The following is a 17,404-nucleotide window of genomic DNA, read 5'->3' as shown; positions in this document are numbered from 1 at the left end:
CAGGTTGCGGAGGCAGCAGACTGAGCAAAGTATTCCAGATGTCCCTCTCCCCAGCAACACTTTCCAGCTCCTCCAAGGAGTTCCTGAGACGTTCCCAGGCCAAATGAAATATATAATCCCTTCAGCATGTTCTGGGTCTACCCCAAGGCATCCTACAAGTTGCATGTGCCTGGAACACCTCTAATGGGAGGCGCCCAGAAGGCATCCTGATGAGATGCCCAAGCCACCTCAGCTGGCCCCGTTTGACGTGAAGGAGCAACAGCTCTACCCTGAGCTCTCTACTGATGTCTGAGCTCCTCAACCTGTCTCTAAGGCTGACCCCACAAAGGAAACTCATTTTGGCTGCTTTTATCCACAATTTTATTCTTCTGGTCACTACTCAAAGCTTATGACCAAAGGTGAGGGTTGGGCGTAGATGGACCAGTGAATCAAAAGTTTTGCCTTCCATCTCATCACATCACAACTGAATCTGCGCAAAACTGCCAATCCATCTCACGCTCCATTTTACCCTCACTCGTGAACACACCCCCAAGATACTTTAACTGTTTTGCTTTAGGCAGTAATTGTTTCCTAACCCAGAGGGGGCAACCCACCATTTGCCAGCAGAGAACCATGGCCTCAAATTCGGAGGTGCTGACTCTCATCCATTTCACACTTGGCAGCAGACCTCCCCAGGTCATGCTGGAGGTCACAGTGTGATGAAACCAACAGAACCACATTATCTGCAAAAAGCAAGGAAACAATTCTGTGGTGCCCAAACTGGACCCCCTCCTCTCCCTGGCGCAGAGGTCTGGAGATCAGGAGTAGTACTTCTAATCGTATTGTATTCCAACACATTGTGGGAGCCACAGTTTATTTAGTTTTATATAGTTTTTTTGACCACCTGCTCCCATTCGAAGCAGTCTACCACTCTCACAGTGAATATTCACAATTCATGTGTCTCAAATCTCAAAGAGAAAAACCTTGGTTTACTTGTACACAACAGCTTTTCAGCATTTACCATTTCTCTCCTGATGTGACCGTGCTTTTTCCCTTAATAGGGGACACAGGATTGGCAATGATGTGATGCTGGGTCTGGTCTGTTGCTTGGAGCCAAAGCCCTTCTATATCCTTCTTTTATAGGACATAGCAAGGGAACAAATTGGAGATCAGCGTTTTGGAATTTATTTTTGGTGCGATTGCCTTCACAGCAACTCTTCAGCATAACAGTATTCATTTAAACCAGTTTGTTTGAAGTAGAAATTTGGAGACATATTTCAGTTTCCTCTATGTTATAAGCTATGGTGTTGCCGTCTATGCAGGGCGCTGGTTTATTAGGATGTGTGGTGGAGACGACTCTGGATGAAGTATCGCTCATCTGATGTATTAGACACATCAGACTGTTTTCAAGCCCAGTGAGATGATGCATCCGAGTGCTTTGTTTCTTAGAACTGAAGTTAAGGTTTAACTGTTAAACATTGTCATGCAAATGAAATGGGAAACAGAAAACCTGCCTTTACACAGGATAGGTAATTGTACAAATTCAGTGACGTTCTTCGTCTCCCCACGTGTAACCACATCTAACAATCATTGTTTGTTGTTCTTACAGATCTGAATGAAACAGCAGAGCAGCAGTACGATGCTCTACTGATGAGTAATGTGGTGCCAATGTACCCTGAATTTAAGAGTAAGTTACTGATTAATTATCACAGCAAAAACTACACTGCATAAATTCCCTTTTGTCTTTGAACTAAATCTTCTGTCCTCTTGCAGAGATCTGGGACTACTTTCACAGGATCCTATTGAAGAAATATGCCTCTGTTTACAATGGCATTAACGTGGTGACGGGCCCCGCATTCGATTTCAACTATGATGGCCGATTTGACACTCCAGAGCAGATCCAAGAGTGAGTTCCAGTCATGATGAATGATGTAAATGAACAATTACCCTTTTAACAACTTGTTCTTCAAGAAAAACAGCCTTGACACTATGTATGTATATATATATATATATATATATATATATATATATGTATATATATATAAAATTTCCAGTCAGGCTTCAGAGAGAGCCACAGCACAGAGACAGACTTATTAAAGTCTTCAACGATCTTAGTGTAAATGCAGACAGTGGAAATTGGGAGGACATTGGCAGGCTTCTGGAAGGCTTTCGGAAGGCCTGGGAAATTTGAAGTGGCTTCATCTGTACCACAGCAGGTCAGACCCAAGGTGCAGACTGTGCAAAGATGCCCCTTAGAAGGTCCAGCTCATGGTGGCAGGGTGTAAGATGCAAGCAGGATCAGCATACATGGAGAGGCAGAACCAAGTGGCTGGGATAGTGTATGCGGGACTATAGGTAGTTTTTAGAGCACTCATCTTCCATGCAGAAGGTCGAAGGTCGAATCCTGCTGGAGTTGACGCCAGCAAAGGCATGCGGTCGCTAGAGGCTCCCACCGCCCAATCAAACCGGATCAGATTCCTTAAGGAGGCTTCAGGATAAGCAGCGACTCCAGAATCTGAGCCAAGTTCTCAACACAAGCGCATCCATAATCTGTCGAAGACAGGAGGTTCCAGACATAAAAACGGATTCATCCAAAAAACATCATTCCTCCATATTTTCATGTTGTAGGTGTACAGATTAAGCTTTTAAGAGAAAAAGTTTGGCCCCTAGTTTGGAGCATGGACTCTGTGTAATTGAGCGGCACCTGAGCAGTCCAGACACTGGTGGTGGTGGCGGCGCATGACTGAGACTGAGGCTGAGACTGACTGGTAATGAGGCTGATGAATCTGCGAAGACTAGGTGGTGATGGGGAGGTAGCTGCACAGCTGAAGCATGAAAGAATTACAGGCAGAGAGAAAGAGACATATTTAAAATAACAAGCAGTAAGATAGGCTGTGGTAGGCTAACAGAGAAGATGTGTCGCTGTGCAATTGGTTAACTGTGATGAGCTGACAGAACAGCTGAAACGCCTGATAATGATGGCAAGAAATTATGAGTGAGCCTGTGTGCAAGGAATGAATGGCAGGTGGTATGAGAAATGAATTACAGACCTATGCATGCAAAAGTATTATCTTCATGACTGAACATTTGCTAGAGCTTCATCAGTTAATTTTTTTTTTTACCCTAGTGTCTTTTTATGTGTAAAAAAGTATCAGATTTTTACATTACCTATCTTTAAATGAAGTTTTCTCAAAATAAGTTTTTTTCTCATACTCTGAGTCAAAAATCACTCTGGAGGCACTTATATACACCAGACTTTCCAATTTTATTCGTATCTCGTGTATATTCTGAAGGAGAGGCTCAGTGACTAGAAGAGCTGGTAGAAGCGCTCCATAGCTGTAAGTTACTCCAGTAGCCGGTGGCAGCCAACTCGGCTAGAGCCATCACCAGAACCCAGCTAGTGCTAACACCGGGACGTGTTAACGTTCCTACTCTTCTCCATGAGTGAGAGCGATGTTTTAGCCTGTCTACATTTTACAATGCTAATTGCAAATGTTAGCTGGGCTGCCAGGCTACTGTGGTGGCAAAATTACAGTAAATGAACAGTTTAAGGAAAAGTCTTTACACGTCGTCTGTCTTTCTGAGTTTTATTAAGCATTCATGAATGGACTCACACACAGATACAACCGCATGAAGAGTCAGTCAATGACTCAGGGCCGATGTCCTCTCACCCTTCTATCTTTATAGTTCCCATAAGGAGTGAGTGCCTCGATGTTCTCTCACCCTGCTATCTGTATAATTCCCATAACACAAAAGTCAAAATATATGGCACTCAGGTGGTTTGACATCCCTAAGACACAACATCTCTTGAGGCTAGCAAGGACACTTGTTGTGGGAACCTCCCTTTAACCCTATTCCCATCAGGCCTCTGTTGTATTTCTCACTGCTGTCACAGTAGGGGTAAACTGAGCAATATACATCATAGATCATAGCAAGTACCCTTATATAAAAACATGCATTACATGCTAAAGACAAAAATAAGGTCAAATACCATATTTTCCATCACACTATTCACCTAACACAACTTAAACGCCTGACCCATTGCTGGGACCGAGCCACTAATAACTCAAGCTCCGGACATTAACCCATGCTACGACTGCAACATTAAACTTTATTGAATCGACATAGCAACATGTGTTTAACATTACTGTAACACTAATTAATACAGACATTTGACTTTATGTTGTTACTTACCTGTCCAGGAGAAGAAGAGCTAGCTCCGAGTCAGATTGTAGCCCCTTTAGCTCTCGCAGTGCTCTCCACTTTGGAAATGCAAGGCCAATGTTAATCCGAGTTCTGTCCCTTTCTTTATCTGACAACTTCTTTGCCAACGACCGTTGTTTCTTTAGAGATAATGTCGGATCCTGGTCGTCTTCAGGTGAACGTTTCGTTCCGCTCTCCGCCATTTCGCATCGAAAATACGTGCTGCCATTGCTCACTGGCTGTAGCCTTTTATAGGGAGGGAGGGCTAAGGGCTCCGAGAGGAGGAGGAGGAGGAGGAGGAGGAGGAAGGGGGGTGGATTCACATGAACGTACATGAACGCACAGCCTGACCGGCTTGTAAACAAGGGGCTGGAGATCAACACAGAGAGAGGGTGTGTGAGGTCATGCTATACTCCAGATGAAATTACACCTCTAGTTCTTCACATAGCAATTTTTTAATTCCTTCAATCTAGAAGTGATGAATTTCTGCTTATTGTCCCCTTAAACATAACATTTCAGAAAACTTGTCATATTAACGTTCTCGTCTTCGGAGATCGCCATGTTGCATCGCCATGTTTCTACAGTAGCCCAGAGCAGACAAAGCAAACACTGGCTATACATAGGGCGACTTGCGTTTTTGTGTTTTCCGCGTCGTTCACCATAGGCCCTGTTTCCACCAAACACTTTTGGTATGATAACTTTGGAACCAAAAGTAACCCTTCAGACATGGTACCTAGACCCTTGCATTTCAACTGCAAACAGTACTCTTAAATGTGGATGGGGTTGTTGTCACTGACTACTCACTCACTGCTCTATCCAGAACTTCCTATATTTCCTAATCACCGGTGACACAGATGGAAGTCTGCGTATTGTTTATCATCCACAGAATGGAGTTACATGCCAATATTTTCAGAACAAAATAAAACAGGCTGTAGTGAGAATCTCTCTCATGGGATATGTAATAATAGGAGCTTTGTGCATTTAGTCCTTCTCAGGCAAGCTTGGGGTTTAGTGTTGCCGGAGCCCACAGAAACGATGCTCTGCAAGACTTTTTTTTTCTCTAAGGGAGGATTAGAATATGTGCAGTTTACATTATCTGTAGAAATAAATATATATTTTTAAATGCTTAAACACTCCTGAACAATGAACACTTAAGGAATACTAACCAGGAGAAGTTTCAGCTGGCTGCAATCTCCACTGCTAGATACCACTAAATCCTTCTAAATCTTACTCACTGGACCTTTAACAACCTGAAGTACAACCTGAGAGTTATCACAAGGTGATATATACATAATAGATATGGAAAACAAGGCTATAAAACAATGCACTCTAGTACACTCTATGGCCAAAAGTTTGTGAACACCTCAGACTAAATACTTGTGTACTTTTGGTCTCAGGCCCTTTTTCTATTGTTTTTGGTTTGGGCCCCTCAGCTCCAGTGAAGGGTAATCTTATTGCTGCACCATACAATGATGTTTTAGGCAATCGTGTGCTTTCAACTTTGTGTAAACACTTTGGGTTTTGCCCTCTCCTGTTTCAGCATGTGATTCATCTGTGCACAAAGCCAGCTCTATAAAGAAATAGTTTCACAAAACTGCGCAGAGTCCTGACCTCTGATGAAACGAAGGCAGACTGTGAGCCAGACCTGATTACCTACTATGAGTGTTGGTCCTCAATAACCCTCCTGTTGTTGAATCGCAGAAAATCTCTGCTGCAGGTTCTCTGGTGGAGAGAGGAGGCTGTTAGAGCAGCACATTAGTGTCAGTGATTTTGGAAACATGTTTAAAATGGCTGGTACTTTAATTGAGTTAAGTTTTCTTGGGATTGCTTTTGTCGGTGAATAAGACTGTGTTCTTTCTGTGTGACTCTAGGTTTATGCCTGGCACGAACATCTCCATTCCCACACACTACTTTGCTTTGCTGACCAGCTGCAGGGACTCAGCCCTACCAGTTACCGCCTGCGTTGGCGAGCTGCAGACTGTATCCTTCCTGCTGCCTCACAGACCCAACAACTCAGAAAGCTGCAAAGTAAGAAACCGCAATGCACAGGAGTTTGTTTTTAAGTTTACAGTTTACTGCCCACTCTGTACTCTGTCTCTTTTCTCACAGTCCTCCTATTCTCACCACCTTATGCTGGGCCAGACAAATAAAATGAAACTCTTTGTGTGACTTAGTGTGAAACTCCCTGCCTACTTGCTGCCTTTCATGCTCATGAACAAAGCAGCAGTGTCCTCTGTTCCAGTGTGTGACGGTGATGATATTTCCATTTACACACACACACAGTTACTTCTCATTTCAGCAGTACTTCTTGTTCTTTAGTGGAACACAAGGGAACGTAAAGATGCCCAGACTGTCCAGGAGAATATGGATGAAAAACTGAATTAGTTTGGAAGTAAATATGAAAAGGAAGGTACCAGTGGATGAAATGCATTATCTTGTGTGGAGAAAGTGTATAAATGTGTCCACAATGGTAAGACTTCATCTTCTGGAGAACATGAATGTGCTCAGTAGGTTCTGTGTTCATCTGTCCACTAGAGATGTAGTGCACATTTGGTTCGATGGTGGCCCTAAAAGAAAGGTCAGGGGATCACCAACAGTTACATTATCTGGAGACTAAGAATACCCATCAGAGTTTAAGGGATACTTTGCCATGGACCAAAGTCTTCGTAAGGCACAGTGTTTGGGTGTGTTCATAAATCCAGTCTGATGCTTTACACTAAAATGAGAGCCCTGTTGTTTGAAGAAACGATGCATTCCGTTTCAACATGAATTAATGAACGGTTAGGTTAATCACACATTCATTGTGTTTGGTGCTCTATTGATTCGTCTGCCCAGCGGATGTTCTGCCACTCCAAGAGCGCGGTGCTCTGGATAACTGAATGGAACATTCTAACAGCGCTCCAAACTTATGAACAGCTCAGTTTGTGCCAGCATGTGCGTGCAGAATGAGTATTTCCAAACACACCTTAATTTTTATCAACAAAAACTATGACGAAACATGTTTGTCATGACAAAGATGAGACGTTGAAAGCTAAAAATAGATCTTGATCATAAAAGCTATGACAAAATGTGTATTTTGTTTGCATGGACAAGACGAGACAGGACCAAAATGTTAGAGGTGGATCATCAGACATTCCAGCCTGCTCTCATTCCAAAGTCGTCAGATACTATCGCTTTGTCAGTAATTTTGGCGTCAGACGCCAAAAGCCTATCATGGCAGAATGATATGCAGCCAGGCAGAATCAGTATGTAACGTGGCCAGACATAACCTTTTGCGTTATTATGATCAGCCACTGGTCAGGCGGACGGCATCTGACATGGCGGTATGATACAGTGCCGGATGATGTAAGGCTGAAACTCTACCCGTAAGGATGTAATATAAGGAGCTGGAGAGTCCCTGTGGGGCGGCTAGGAGTCTTGGTAGATGGATCCAACAAACCCCAAATTTCTACCTGGCAGCCAGATGTTCTTCTTCTTCTTCTTGAATGTCAAACCAAGATGTTTTTTTTCTAAACTTAACCATATGCTTTTGTTGCCTAAACCTAACTATGTGCTTTCGTTGACGTCCTGGCATTGCTCATCGTGGAATATCAACAGCAGATGCAGGATACCTAGCACATAATATGGAAAGGCCACTGACAAAGCAGCAATTTGTGACAACTTAGGATAAGCACATGTTGGACATTCAAAATGAAAGGAAAGGAGATCAGAATGATAAATCATTTTATGTAACCTATTAGAAACATGTTTAAGGACAAGAAGCCGAGAACAGCCGTGCTTGAAATTATATTCTAATGCCATATAAGCTGTATAAGCTGTATGAGTATGGAGCACCAATGGGTTGGTAACCTCCGTAAATAGTCAATGGCAGGATGTTTCACTAGCCTGCAAAGCACTCACACCAGAGCAGTGTTAGCTGTTAGCGTCAGTTCTGAGCTGTTTTTCTGCAGTAAGTAAGCAGCCTTGTGTATCTGACAGTGGATGGTGAAGCTATTGAATGAATTGGTTTGTCAGTTGCAGTGGTGGATGTTAGCAGCTAGCTAGCACAACCTGATCTCACAGAAATTCGTGAAATGACCACGACCTCTTAACACCGCATTCCGTGGTGGCAGCACGTAATGGGTTGAAATTACGTGCTGCCACCACGAAAACAATGCCAATGTAAAGTCAATTAGGATCCTCTCCCGTGGTGGACACACGGATTCCCTGATTCAATCACGTCACGTCAACCTCGTTTTCCTCAATGATATATTTAACATTCCTGTATACACACAAAAACGCAGAAGTGTCCTTGATAACTCAACATTATGACAGGTTAATGTCAAGGCCATAAAATAAAATAAATGGATTTTGCCAGCTTTTGATAGCGTAGAGCTTTAAGAGCACTGTGCTGTGGGCGGATGGGGCGCGTTCCACTACTATTTTGTAGCAGCTCTCTGCCGTCTGTGGGCTTCATTCCATTTCAGATTGCCATCCGTCTGCCATAACTGAATCCAAACGCCACTAATAAATAAATAAATAAGAAGATAAAAATAAGGCTGAGCACGGAAGAACCAGAGAGGAAACACCATCACATGGAGCCGTCTGCCCCTGGCAACCCGGCCACCCTCCACTCCACCAGGGGAGAGCGGACCCCAAGCCAGCGCCACAGAACCAGCGGCTGCCCCCTGGTTATACCTCCGACTGTGGCAGCTGTCACACAAACCGCTGCTGAAAATTATACATTTTGATACAGGTAGGCTATATACATATTGCAAAACTCTGTAAAAGTACACCAAAGCATATTTTCGTTTCCAAATATTTATTTGAAAACGAAACCATTCATACGGTCAATATAAAACATTTTGTTAGTAATAAAAAACAAATGGAATCTCAATGTGACCACGCCAGCCGGTGGGACTGTGGCTGAACCACTTCCAATGTTCATTTATTCATTCATTCAATCGCGTGTTCAATGTGTGTGTGTGTGTGTGTGTGTGTGTCAGAGAGGAGTATCAATGAAAAAAAAGTAATTATTTCGGTGTTTATTTCTTTTATTCTTCCGTTTTTTTTATTAAAATGCGTAATATAGCCAACAATATTATAGACCAAATGTTAATCTAATTATTATTGTAGAATGTATTTAGCAAATCATCACTCTCAACTTGAGACAGCAGCAAAAAAAAAAAAAAAAAAGGCATTATAAAAAGCCGACAAATAGTGTTAATTAATTGACGTGAGACATTGAAGAGGTTGTCTCCTATAGTCTGTAATTTTTTATTTTTTTTATCATAACCTCTCGGAAATTACTCAAAAGTAGAACATGCTAAAAGTAAATACAATAATAGGCTAAATAGTATCTAAGCAATAATAAAGTGTCTAAACAATAATAAATATTATCTAAGTTATCTATTAGGCTACCATTCCACTCTGTAAATAGATTTTAAAATTTCAATATGATTTTAATATTATTTTTGCTTATTTCATTATTGTTATTATTGGTTTTACTTTTTAGTAGTATTGTATTGTCTGAGGATGACTCATGTTAGTAACTATCTACAGTAAAAAAAGAAAAAATAAGCAAAGAAACAAACAAAACTCATTTTATACACGGGGCCTTCAAAGTGTTCTCTGAAACTACACCTGGCATGGCTTGTGTCCAAAAAATGAAAAAATCTAAACTTTGTCGTAGAGCTAAACCAAATACATCATTGGAAAGGTCTCAACCTGGAGAGTAACATATGTCAGTATGAAGATTCTACATGGCTCCTGCTTTCAGCCATTCACCTTTGAACCTTGACCTCAGTGCATGTTTGAGGGCTTACTCAGCAACTAAAGGGGGTACAGACATGGGACCAACTGTTACAGAGAGCTCTTGACCTCAGCTATCATGTGAGTGTAGTCAACAACTGTGGGTGCTGTCAGATATGGGTAAAATATGGATAAAATTAATTTTCACCCATTTAGAAATTAGATATTTAAAATCTGATTTCACAAATGTGTTTACCATCCGCTTAAAGTCCACAGTGTACTCTCAATTCAGTATTTACAACTTCCAAATCTGGGAAAAACACTTAGATTTTTAAAAAACTACAATTCCCTGGGACCACACCATGCAGTTTGATACATATCAGCAACATAGTTGTAGTTCTTCTGATTTGCAAAGTAGGGCTCTAAATAGGGTTGTAAAAAGATATATCTACTGAATATATCTAATATCAAGTAAAGCCGAACTAGTTATTACACTCCACCTAGATGAACTATGGTAAGAAAAAATAAAGATGTCGGCTAATTTTCGATATTTTAGCTAATACACTAGAAACGGCGTTTTTGGGACAGTAGGTTCGTTTGCGGCTTGTAAAATAGGGTTGTAAAAAGATAGATCTACTGAATAAATCTAATATCTAGTAAAGCCGAAGTAGTTATTACACTGCACCTAGATGAACCATGTTAAGAAAAAAAGCAAGGATGTTGGCTAATTGTAGTTATTTTAGATAATACTCACGGTAGGTAGGTTTTTTGCGGCTTGTTGTAAAACAGGGTCGTAAAAAGATACATCTACTGAATATATCAAATGTCTAGTAAAGCAGAACTAGTATGACACTGCACCTAGATGAAATATGTTAAGAAAAAGTAGGCATGATGGTTCATTTCAGATATTTTAGCAAGTTCTCTAGAAACGGCGTTTTTGTGATTGAATATTTGAATAGGCTATAATAAATATCTAGAACAGCCGAATTATCACGTTATTATCAATATTATTATTATTGGTGGGAAATTATAACAGAGGAATGTATTTGCCATTTTAATATCAAGAACACTTCCGCGTTTTTGTGTGTATACAGGAATGTTAAAGATATCATTGAGGAAAATGAGGTTGACGTGACGTGATTGAATCAGGGAATCCGTGTGTCCACCACGGGAGAGGACCCTAATTGACTTTACATTGGCATTGTTTTCGTGGTGGCAGCACGTAATTTCAACCCATTACGTGCTGCCACCACGGAATGCGGTGTTAAGAGGTCGTCGTCATTTCACGTATTTCTGTGAGATCAGGTTGAGCTAGCATGCTTAGTAGCCATTGTAGATTTATATGGATGTACAAAGACAAGCGGGAAACACCGTGAGGGCGGAAACAGAGGGCTCAGCGGGGATGGAGCACCTGCCGCAGCATGTGAACACGCTATCTGCAGTCATTTTGACTTGACCAGTGGACTTCACTACAAGTTGACTGTCTGATGAAACTGGTGACCTACCTTACATTCTAAAACCAGCCGCTGGCTTGAGTAAAGCTCATTGTACGTTCGCACCAAAAGCTGCCAGAGCTGCAAAATAGTTGAATTTGCTCTAGCAGCGCCACTGGTAAAATATTTGTGGCAGCGAAAGCAGCTCAAGTCACTCATGACAACAAATTCTGAATGTTCAATTATGCTTCTCAATTTAAAGGAGCCGCAAAGCAAGTTACTGGCTGGGGCACAGAAATGTGACTTCGTGCATTTGCCTGAGTAAAGAAACTTGGACAATGAAAACAGAATAAAAAGTCTAAATAGGTCTGACATTAAACATTAAACACACACAGCCTGTGTTGCGTTCAGGCCTTATCACGTAAATAACAAATTCCAGCACTTCAATAGGCCGTAGCACAACACAGCAGCATGTCAAGTGGGACGAACCTGAACCAAATATGAGCAAAATTTTTTGATCTGTTTTGAAGTCTTCAACTTTCATTAGACCCGTCGCCTTTGCAGCTCTGGCAGCTTTTAGTGTGAACATACAGTTGGACGGTCAGTTCACACTGCCGCAACTTTTCTCTGCAACGGTCTGCAATGGTTTTGTCCTGTCACGAATCGTTGACATGAACTGGGCTTAAGAGAACCAACCCGAGCAGTTACTGAGTTACAGCCTTAGACAGGAGGTGAGAACCGTGGCAGTAGAACAACTTAAGCTGAACCATATGTTTAACATTGTTAATGGTCATGCCCCCAAATATTTATGCTCTAATGTATCCATGGTCCACACGCAGCATAGTCATAACACTAGGGCCAGCATACGCTCCTGCATAGTTCCTAGAGCTAATAATGCAGTTAAAAACTCTTTCTTTTATACTGGTAACATGGCATGGAATAGTCTGCCAACTTTTTTTTTTTTTACTTGTCTTTTTAAAAGACAGGTCAATCAGATTTTATGGAACGAGGTGTCATCCTTTGGATTACTGTCTTATCGTCTTCCAGAAATCAATCAATCAATCAATCAATCAATCAATCAATTAATTTGTTTTGTCTCTTTCTTTTTTACTTTGACAGAGTACACAACCCGAATCTCACTGGGTTGAAGATCTCATGTGGTTCCATCAGTCACGAGTCAGAGATGTTGAGTGGATCACAGGATTGGACTTTTACCAGGACAGCAATCGACCAGTCCCAGAGCTGTTGAGGATGAAGACCCGCCCCACAGCTGCCATTCACAGAAAACAGTGAAATCACTCTTCCCCACAAGAAGAAATCACCAACATCAATATTCAGTAGCTATTAAAGTATTGTACTATTCTGTGTGTAGTCTTAAATGGTGTCATCACTTTGTCAACACTGGACTAAAGGTACCTGTTATCTAACAGAGTGACATTGTTTATTTATTTACTTCTCAGTTTAAAAGTGTACTATTTAATCTATTCTGGTGATTTTATCCTGTTGATTTTATTATAATACATATTTAGAGGTTGTTTCATGCAAAGCCCAAATAAGATGAGCCAACACAGGTATTTAAGGAGCAAAATTTGAGCAAATCTTTGTTGACCTTGTGGTCTTTTAGAGCCATTATACTACAGAACATTCTACAGTAAATGTGATCAAACACTTGTTTCTTTTGTTGTTGTTGCTTTAGTTTGGTAAAATTTGGGATTTTAGGCCTATTTGTCTGTTTATTGTACAAGGAATTAGAACATTATCAAACATATTTTTCATAGCCCTGGCGAGTACAAGTAAAACACAACCCTGTCTCACTCCAAAGTCGTTGAAATCCAGTGCTTGGGCAGTGACTTGCATCATCAGACACAGACGAAAAAAGCTGTCCTTAAACATTGGCACGACTTTCACCAGGGAGAGCGGTGTTTGCGTTCCATAAGATTATAAAGCCAAACCCTGTTCTTTTTTGTGCTTTTGTTGCCTAAACCCAACCACACAAGAGACTGTATGTAAACTGTGCATTTCCTGTGAAAACAGAAGTGTATTTTGAAAGAAGATGATGCATGTAAACAGGGTCCAAAACTAACACTCGCCACTCGCCAATTACGGGTAGATTTTGTCTTTGGCTGGTAAATTTTTAAGACCACTCGCCACTCTGGCGAGTTATTTTTTTTTACCAGTGAAAAATGGATTTTTTGTTACTGGAGAACGATGCTGGTGTCGGCTGGTTTCCTGGCAGAGTAATGTGTATTTCAGGGAGAGACGATCTTTGGTCACGTAAGTGTGTCAGTCATGACATTAACACAGCGCGCCGAGGTGGATAGCTGTTGTTAGGCACATTGGCAAGGCGCAGCTGTGAGGCTAGCGGAGCGTTAGCCGCAGCATGACCGGAGGGAAGCACAGCCAGTTAGCCTCCACTAGCTTCCCAGCTAGCCCCGGCTCTCCGTTTGGATCCAACCAGAGCACCGAGCCCTGGTTTGTTATTCAGGTTAAAGTGGGAAGAAGCAGCGGGTTTGTTGGGCGGCTGGGTGAAGTGGAGCCTGCGGAGGAAACACCGGGACCATCTGGATGTAATAGTCCATAGAGGTGCTGTGGTGCTCAGCTGCACAGATAGGAAACCCCTTGGCTGACAGGATGTACCACTCTCTCACTCCGCTACTTTGTTAATAGGCTCGTTCAAGATGAACTGCGCCTCGCCTGGAAAGTAGACGAGAGCAGGCGGCCGCAGCGGGGGGCGGTGACAAAAAGCTGCGGTGAAGTCAGACAGTTTCCCGACAGTTTCCAGCAGCCTTCAGTCCGTACAGGAAGTCACAGACACACTAACATCCTGTCTGGAATGATGTCAATTCATTAAAAAAGTGATCAGACCCATATATCAGTTTGTTTTCAGTCTCCAGTTGTTTTAATTATGATAGATTAATTTATTAAAATGCTTTACAGGTGATCTGTAGTTTATGTTCATGGTTTATCCTCCATTTGACGTGAATTCTCCTGTAAATCAGCATCATATCAGTTTGACCTGTCCCCTCAACTACACAGGCTAAATAAACAGTGCTTGACTATAAGGTTCATATTTTCAGAGGAAAAAAAATACAAGACAACACTTTCATTAAGGCTTAGTCAGATACAGTCAGGGCTTCACATCTGTACAGATGTTATTTTAAGAATCCTCACATCCCACTGACCACCAGTCTCTGTGTTGCTAAATACTTCAATAATTAAAAAAGTCCAATATTAATATACAGTAGACTCTGTATACTTCATGATGAGTGTAGGCCTATTTAGTCTCTGACAACTAAACTTCACCATCAGTCACACAACATGTTTTCTGTTCACAGAATAAACCTTCAGGTCAGACAAATACAATCTTAATCTCTAAAATTCAAGAAAAATGAATAGTTTATCTAAAACGTCATCTTGTTGAGTCGACATCTAAACCAGTCAGCTGTTAGATCAGGTGAGAGCCAGGCAGTGCAGTCTGTGGAGAGCAGCTGCAGCGCCTGGCTCTAAAAACTGCAGCCGCCTCGCTCTCGTGGTTTTATCGCCGTCCACTTTTGTAATACGTCAGAGCAAGTCGGAACGAAGTCGGACACAAAACTAACCAGCATGCATTGTGCGCCGATCGCCAGTGATCGAATCTGCGCAGGCCTGGCTCATCTTGAACGAACCTATTGTTAATGTACCTCCATGCTCTGAACCCCCGTAGAAGATTAAGAAGTAAGAAAAAATATCATGTGGTGATGCTGACCAGGTATTGCGGAGCCTCCCGCAAAAAAACAAAAAACTGAAGCAAAAAATCCTGCTGAGGCTGAGATTTTACCGACCGACGACCAAGAGATGGAGGTTAATGTTGCTCCTGCTGCCGCCACCCCTCAGTCTTATCCACCGGCAGCATTAAGTGACTTGACTTTTTTTCCCTTAAATTATTAATTATTTGGTTGGCTGGTAAAATATCTACCTGGCTGGTAAAAAAAAAAATCACTTACCAGCCAGCCTGGCTGGTAAGTGAATGTAACAGTTACATTCTTTTAACAGAATGTAACAGTGAATGTAACAGGCAGTGTAACAGGCTGTAGTTGATATGGCTTCCCAGAACTTCAACATCCAAAGCATCCATGCATGTTGCGTGTTGTATCTGGACGTGGAAAGTCCATGACCAAACATCAATATGTGATGAGGTCAGAGTGAGAATGTGTTGTAAAATACCATTCACCTCTAGCAGAAGTTTCAGAGATGAATAGAACAGAAACCCAAACTGTCTGAATGGCAAGGTACTAGTAAATGAGACTATGTGCGTTTGTCATTTGTCTGGAGTGTCTGTTTAAAGGTTTTTCTCATGTTGTACCAGTCACTGTTGATAAAAACTCAAAACAATCAGTCAGCACAGATTTTGGACCAAAACTGACACAATTTTATAATAACCTGTGACATATTTCAATTCAATTCCAGTCAATTTCAATTCAGTAGAAGTCAATTCATTTATTCCAAAGGAAATGCTTGTACCAGAGAATGCTTCAAATTACAGTAACACTTAAAACAGTAACCACTATTTAATGATTCACAACCAGTATTAACCAGTCAACCAGTGTCAGAGTCACTCACAGTAGGAGTACGCTAAGTACAAGAGTTACTAAAAATGAACTAAAATGGTGGAAAAAAAAGACTGTGCCTGATAATAAATGTTATATTGTATATGATATAACAGCAAGAAGTGGTATTGCACATGACTAAGGAAATGATATTGCACCACACTGACAGGTGATCATGATATTGGTGGAAGTGTTTTAATAGTGAGGCATGAGTGAAGATGCATGTGTGTGGTGAGTACTGAGCATACGACTGGATAAATGAGACTTGACTTATACTGCACGAGTTGTTTGAGAGTTTGTAAACAGATGTTTTCATATTAGTTTTGCTGTTGATAAATGCACACCCTGTACTTCCATTCATGAAGACTGTTTTTTGTTCATCGGGGAGATGTGAAAAAACAAAGTTATCTTCACAGATTCAACGTAACACAACATTAGTACTGACATACAAATTGTCATTTTGCAGGTAAAGTGTTCTTTTAATGGTCTGACTCTGAAGAACAAGTGAGAGCCGCTGCTCAGCAGGCAGCAGACAGAGACAGCATGGAATCAGAGCTCAACATAAATGTTTGCCCAGGGCAGGTAAACCTTGTGTGCAGGTGTTGCACCCACGAGTCACACTGGACTCGGGATGAACTTTTTATTTTTATTTTTATTTTTAAAAAAAGACAGATGGTCTTATTCTGAAAGAATGAATGAAAACAAACAGTGATTTTGCTGGTCTTTAGTAGCTTTACTCTAGGTGTAACTGCCAACTCATCTGGCTTAGAACAATGTAGCCTACAATATAGGGTAACAATCACAGTATTGTATAAAAATCACAAAAGGTATTAAAACTCATTCAGTGATCTACAATTCTTATGACTAGTATATTTTATAGATAACAATAGCCTATATATGAACCCAAAGATTACAATAAATTAAATGGTAGCCTATTACAAATTAAGCTCTTTTCTAAAAGTTTATTAACTACTAAAATCCCACATCCTGTGTTCAATACAATGTATCTTAACTGTATTTACAATGAAGCTTGATTCTGCACTTAGCCCATATGGTAATGTTTACCGTTGCTATGGCAACAAGTGACAGCTGACGTTAGCGTTAGTTAGTTAGCTTAGCTCAATCGTCCGACTGGGACATGTAACAGTGAAATCACTCCGCTCACAGGTGTTATAAACATAAATACAACCGTTAATTAACCAGCTGTCACACTCGCTACATTGACGCAAACTGGCACTATAGCGTTACACCAAGAAGATGGATATTTTCCCCAAAATTACATTTGAATTAATCAGCGTTTCATCAGCCGAACTGGACGAAGTTACACAGCTGCAGATCAATGTAAATACAAAGTAGCTTGTGAGTTCCTGGCGTGTGTGCTGCGTTGCATGGCAACAGACTGGGGGAACTGTTTTTTTCCGCGGAGCTACATAACATACTTAAATAGTTTATTTCATCACCTTTTGTTAACAT

General features: G+C 41.2%; 1 protein-coding gene across 1 annotated transcript in view; it reads left to right on the top strand.

The window, feature by feature from the left end:
• The window catches only part of LOC125904193 (venom phosphodiesterase 1), an 85,849-nt gene extending 72,833 nt beyond the window's left edge, over positions 1–13,016 (top strand). The window contains exons 22-25 of the mRNA XM_049601442.1: positions 1,589–1,666; positions 1,753–1,885; positions 6,054–6,210; positions 12,465–13,016. Coding sequence (XP_049457399.1) covers positions 1,589–1,666; positions 1,753–1,885; positions 6,054–6,210; positions 12,465–12,638 — 542 coding nt within the window. The 3' untranslated portion in view covers positions 12,639–13,016. The remainder of the gene's footprint in view (positions 1–1,588; positions 1,667–1,752; positions 1,886–6,053; positions 6,211–12,464) is intronic.
• The last annotated feature ends 4,388 nt before the right edge of the window (positions 13,017–17,404 follow it).

This window comes from Epinephelus fuscoguttatus, linkage group LG17 (genome assembly GCF_011397635.1).
Source record: "Epinephelus fuscoguttatus linkage group LG17, E.fuscoguttatus.final_Chr_v1".
Taxonomy (NCBI): domain Eukaryota; kingdom Metazoa; phylum Chordata; class Actinopteri; order Perciformes; family Serranidae; genus Epinephelus; species Epinephelus fuscoguttatus.
Note: the sequence above shows the minus strand (reverse complement) of the source record. Positions and strands in the feature narration are given on the sequence as shown.